The 6,000-nt window shown below is 38.1% G+C and overlaps 1 protein-coding gene across 5 annotated transcripts in view; it reads left to right on the forward strand.

Annotated features, from left to right (window-relative positions):
* LOC126199243 (calnexin) overlaps positions 1-2,904 on the forward strand; it is a 67,401-nt gene extending 64,497 nt beyond the window's left edge. For 4 of the 5 annotated variants that reach the window (XM_049936040.1, XM_049936041.1, XM_049936037.1 and 1 more), the window contains exon 11: positions 2,094-2,899. In XM_049936040.1, coding sequence (XP_049791997.1) covers positions 2,094-2,198 — 105 coding nt within the window. In that variant the 3' untranslated portion in view covers positions 2,199-2,899. Of the gene's footprint in view, positions 1-2,093 lie in introns of all 5 variants that reach the window. The other variant, XM_049936038.1, reaches the window with a different exon arrangement.
* The last annotated feature ends 3,096 nt before the right edge of the window (positions 2,905-6,000 follow it).

Below are 6,000 nucleotides of genomic sequence, written 5' to 3' on the forward strand. Positions count from 1 at the left end.
GGTATGTGCATATTGAATAGGCTCCCAGATATGTGACTGCCTTGAAGACTTCTTAAGTAATAGAACCCATTATGTTGTCCTCGACGGCAAGTGTTCATCGGGTAACATCAGGAGTCCCCCAGGGAAGTGTGATAAGAGTGTTGCTATTCTCTGTATACATAAATGATCTGGCAGGCAGGGTGGGCAGCAGTCTGCAGTTGTTCACTGACGATTCTGTGGTGTACAGGAAGGTGTCACAGATAAATGGTTGATATAAGATGACCTAGACAAAATTTCTAGTTTAGTGATGAATGGCAGCTAGGAAAAAATGCAAGTTAATACAGATGAGTAGGAAAAACAAACCTGTAATGTTTGGGTACAGCATTAGTAGTGTCCTGCGTGACCCAGTCATGTCATTAAATATCTGAGTGTAATGTTGCGAAGCAATATGAAATGTAATGAGCATGTTAGGATTGTGACAGGGATGGTGAATGGTTGACTTTGGTTTATTGGGAGAATTTTAGGAAATTGTGGCTCATCTGTAGAGGAGACCACAATAGGAAGCTAGTGTGACCTGTTCTTACGTACTGCTCGAGTGTTCGGGATCCGCACCTGGTTGGATTGAAAGAAGACATCGAAGCAATTCAGAGACAAGCCACTATATTTGTTACCGGTAGGTTTTATCAGCATGCAAGTGTTACTGCTATGCTTAAACAGCTCAATTGGGAATCCCTGGAGGGAAGAAGAGACACATTTCAAAGATCATTACTGAGAAAGTTTAGAGAACTGACATTTGAAGCTGACTGCAGAATGATCTTACTGCTGCCAACATACAGTTCGTGTATAGACCACAAAAATAAGATAGGAGAAATTAGGGCTGGTACAGAGGCATATAGACAGTCTTTCTTCTCTTGCTCTACCTGCGAGTGGAATGGTAAAAGAAAGGACTAGTTGTGGTACAGGGTACATCTGTCATGCACTGTAAAGTGGCTTGCTGAGTATGTATGTAGAATGTAGAGGTGAATAGCGATTGCACATCCTTGTCTCCAAAGGAGACCACACACGCCCGTTAATATTGAGATCTGGTGATGGTCAGGGCAGGGCTCTCAAAACCAGTTCTGGACAAAGTTAACCATGTGAACAGGGGCTCTGTTGTGTTAGAACACAGCATCACCATTGGGGAACAAACACTGTACCAGTGAATTGGCCTGGTTGGTTAAAATGGTCTCTCAGTGCTTGGCAGTAGTGAGACCTTGCAGAGTAACCATGGTGCCCTTGGAATACCATGATATGGCTGCCCAAGTCATCACTGAACTTGCACTGTGTTTCACTCTTTGGACATAAAATTTACCCAGAAATTAGAAACTCATCCAACCAAATGACTTTCTTCCATTGCTCAGTAGTCCCTGTTTTATGGCTTTGGCACCACGTTTTCCTGTTGTGGGAAATTACATCACTGCTGAGTAATTTTGGAATTTTAGCTTGCCCTGCAGTTTCTACTTATGCAGCTTCTTCTGCATTGTTTCTGAGCAGACAAAGTTTGAGAGTGTGACATTCAGTTCTACAGTGACTTTTGGACCTGTCTTCATCTTACTTTTTGTCGCAATCATCTTCAGTGGCCTTCTGCTATGGCCACTCAACACATACTTTTCGTCCGTGTTGTGACTTAGCGGATGATGTTTTTCAGCTTTTCCTGTATGCGGCATAAATATTAGATTGGAACACCCATCACTTTGGCTATCTTGTTTATGGAAGCACCCACAACATAAGCACCACAGTTTGCCTACATTCAAATTCAATTAACTGGCATAATGTACTCGCAGCTACACAGAGCACTATTCTGACCATGATTGACACTTGCAACAGAGTTATGGCATTGCACAGGTACCATTCTTTGTCAAGTACAACAGCCTATCCGGCAGGCTCGGCGGCCATCTGCATTTATGTTCAAGCATGCATTTCTCATGAGGTTTCCATATTTTTCTCCAACCTCTGTAAGGCTAAACAAAAACATAACAGCTTTTAAAATCATTCATAGCCTAATATATTAAACTTCAGTGAAACTGAATATAAAGTTGCTGATTGTTACACTGACAATATTCTTTCCCAATCAGGAAATAATTGAAGAAGAGGAAGAAGAAAATAAAGATGCTGATGGGGAAACAGCTGCAGGAGATGCACCTCGGTCTCCAAAGAAAAGACGCCCCCGGAAGGAATAAATTGTCCTAAAACAATGCAGCTGATCTTTGCATTACCTCAAAGTGCAGCTTCAGTTTACTGTGCTTTGTGTCTGAAAGAGAAACTCTGAACATAGAGTGCTAATTTTGATTGTGTTTGTTTTACATTGTTGAAAATATTGTGCAGATGTTTATAGTTTTATGTATTACTGTATGTGTTCATGACTGTCAGTGTGAATCAAATGTGGGTAACAAACTCGGTTATTTTTAAAAAAAATGCAGTTGAAATATTTTCGTTACACTGCTTCAGTTCTGGTCATTTTAACTGTTTCATTTATGTTTTTTATTTATATATAATTATTATTGTTTTCTTAAAGTTTAGTATGGATGTGTCACAGAGAATATGGTTGAAGTAACAAGTGTGTACCAAAGTTTTTGTAGTGTTTGCATAATCTTGCTATCAATGCCTTATAATGCTGGAAATCATTGCCAGGATAAACATTCATTTCATTCCATGCCATTTATTTCTACATAATGATATGTAAAGAAATTTAAAGCTGTTAGATATTTTAGTTTGGAAGATGCTGAAGAGTATTAAATTGTCATTTAGTAACCTCATTCTTCCAATATGTTATACTTTTATCCATTTTCCATGTATATTATTTCAAAAGTATTTATTGTAGAAATTTGAGGTTCTAATATAGAATAATCATTTTGTAAGGAGATAATGAATAATTGGACATGAGCTTGTTAGAAATATTTATGCATTTTCACAATAAATTGAAATATAATCTGTTTTATTGTATGTTCTCACTTAAGAACAAGTGAAGTACTTAGAAATAAACAGTGTTACACAATATTTTTTGTTTGATTTAAGAGGAAATTTCACAGGTGATGAACACTGAAGCGCCAAAGAAACTGGTATAGGCATGCATATTCAAATACAGATACACGTAAACAGGCAAAATATGGCGCTGTGGTCAGCAACACCTACATAAGACGACAAGTGTCTGGCGCAATTGTTAAATTGATTACTGCTGTGCTACAATGGCAGTGAGTTTGAACGTGGTGTTATATACTTAATGTTTCTCTGTTTTCAATTTTAACCTGGAATCATAAATGTTTTTTATGTATTTTCAATTAGTGGTAGTTAGGAGTTCGCATGATGCAATGGTGTTGTTTCATCTCGTCACAGGGCCTTTGCTGTGATTGGTTGACAGAAGCAAATCGAACAACCCCCATGTTGATTTAAGTGTTTGCAAAGCTAACTTGCTTTATTTGTCGATTTTCGTATTTATACCTGTTTATTATGAAAATATGCAATTTTAAGTGATGCACCAAAGAAAACATGTCTCCAAAACGTGTTATTTTTAATACAATTTGTTGTAGTGAAGTGTCAGGAAATTTGACGTCAATGGCTGCATTTGTTACATTACAAGTATATAATTTCTTTAGAATTACATACATACTCTTGCCTTGTTGTGGATGTTTTTGTTCTCGGTTGATTTTAAGATTGGAATTGGGCTCCAAATTCCTTCACTTTCATCCTAAGCTCATGTTCCACATTTTTCCTAATAAATTGCAAACTGAGTTCGTATTGTGCTGTTTTCAGATTCTCAGTATGCTATAGTTATTCACAAAAAAGTAAAATTAACACGAATCCAATTACAATACTGACAAAAAGGAACTTACTAGTAACTCACTTTACCTCGTGTACGCTTTCAGCAAGCAAGGAAATTCTTAGCAATTAAAGGCAATGGAACATGTTTTGAGTGATTATTTCCTCTAATCATTCATCAAACTTTCATTAGATGGTGCCATTTATATTACTGAAATTTAGTACTTTCTGGCAAAACATTCACAAACTTAGCATGTCTTTCCTACAGCAGATAAAATTGCCAATGCCAGAAACAAAAAAAGTATCTTCAATACTGTCAAAACATTAATAGTAGAAGTCGATTAGTAATGGATCGAAGGATATAGAGATATAAAGAGACAGCAATTTTATAGCTGTTAATTCCTTTTCATTTCAAGCAGTGGAATGTGAAAATCATGGTGGTTGGTAGGACAACCATAAGTTGAACGAACAGAGCCTTTGAAAGCCCCACAAGAGCAGTACATTGTAGAACTTACACCCGCAGACCTCTGCTATTTGGAGCGAACCAGCGTTTCAAAGCACATCCTGAAAGTACTACCTGTTTGAAAAATATCACTTGATATCAAGAGTCTCAGAAATTTTGACTGTCGTTGCTTACATACATGTAAGAAATTTTGAAATGCATCCTGATAAACTTTGTGATCTTCGAGAGTGGTTTGTAAAGTTCTCAGAATGGAATAGAAAAAAAGTACTTGCATCACTGAAACGTTTTTATTTTTCAATGTAGTCTCGTTGTAGATTAATGCATGTGGTCCAACGATGTTCCTATGCCTTGATGCCATATTGAAAGTGAGTTTCCTCCAGGTTTGCAAAATAGTTGTCAACTCCGGCTATCAGTTCTTTGTTTGAAGTGAATCTTTGTCCCCAGAAAAATTTTCAGGTTTGGTAAGAGATGGAAATCTGATGGAGCCATATCAGGTGAATAAGGTGGGTGTGGCAACAATTAATACCTTAGTTCGTGTAATTTTGCCATTGTGTTGGCACATCTTTTGTTGCAATTTGTCCAGGAGGCTATCATAGTATTCTCTAGTAATTGTTTGCCCAGTGAGGAGTTAATCTACAAACAGAATCCCCTTTGCATCCCAGAATACTGATGCCATGACGTTTCCCGCCAAGGGAATTTTCTTTGGTGGTGGAGAATCGGCACGTTTCCACTGCTCTGACTTGTTTTGTCTCTTGGGTTATAGTAGTGCACCCAAGTTTCATCTGTGGTCACAAACTAGCACAAAAAACCTTGTTCATTTCTCCTAAAACAGACCAAACATTGTTGCGGTATGTCTGTTTTCAAGTGTTTTCGATGCATCAGATAATTTTTTCATTTCTAATTCTTCAGTTTAAAATGTGATACACCTTTTCACATGACATCTAGCAAGCGTGAGCACTTTCAATCGGTGATCCTCTCTGAAAATTTTGTGCACTTTTGCAATGATTTCTGAGGTAGTGATACATCTTGGCCAACCACTGCCCGAATCATCATCTAAGCTCTCCCGACCCAATTTAAATTCATTTGTCCACTTGGCAACAGTTGAATATGAAGGAGCGGAGTCTCCCAGTGAGTTCTGGAAATCAGCATTAATATCCTTTGCTTTCATACCTTTCTTTACGAAGTACTTAATTACTGCTCAGATCTCTTTTATTTATTTATTTTTCCCCCATCTTCGCAAATCACTGTGCAGGAACAACAACAGAGCCACGTCACCTTGACAGCTCTTTCAAGAGCACTGACGTGGAACGTGTTTATAGGTAACAGTCCAATGAATATCAAGTGAAGAACTTGTTGCGCTAGCGCTGACCTCTCGTGGTGATTCTGAGAACTTCTCAAACCACTCTCATAAAATTGAGAAATATATTGTGAAATCAAACAATGGAAAATCCAGGATGGAATAATGATAGTATTGTGAAAAGGATGGATTGCTACTCATTATATAATAATGGACATGCTGAGATGCAGATAGGCACAACAAATAGACTGTCAAGCAAGTAAGCTTTTGGCCAAAGAGATCTTCATCGGAATTAACACTCAGAGACAGCATGTGGTACTGCACTGCTGCTGGTAGTTCATCAGCTCTCCCATCAGTAGTGGTTGGTGCGACACGGCATGAAGTTTGTCTGTGGAGTTTAGCTCTGCGGCACTCCATGGCTGGCTGGTACTGTGCTGGTTGATCTGAGCCAAGACTTAGTAAAACA

Source organism: Schistocerca nitens, chromosome 8 (genome assembly GCF_023898315.1).
Source record: "Schistocerca nitens isolate TAMUIC-IGC-003100 chromosome 8, iqSchNite1.1, whole genome shotgun sequence".
Lineage (NCBI taxonomy): Eukaryota > Metazoa > Arthropoda > Insecta > Orthoptera > Acrididae > Schistocerca > Schistocerca nitens.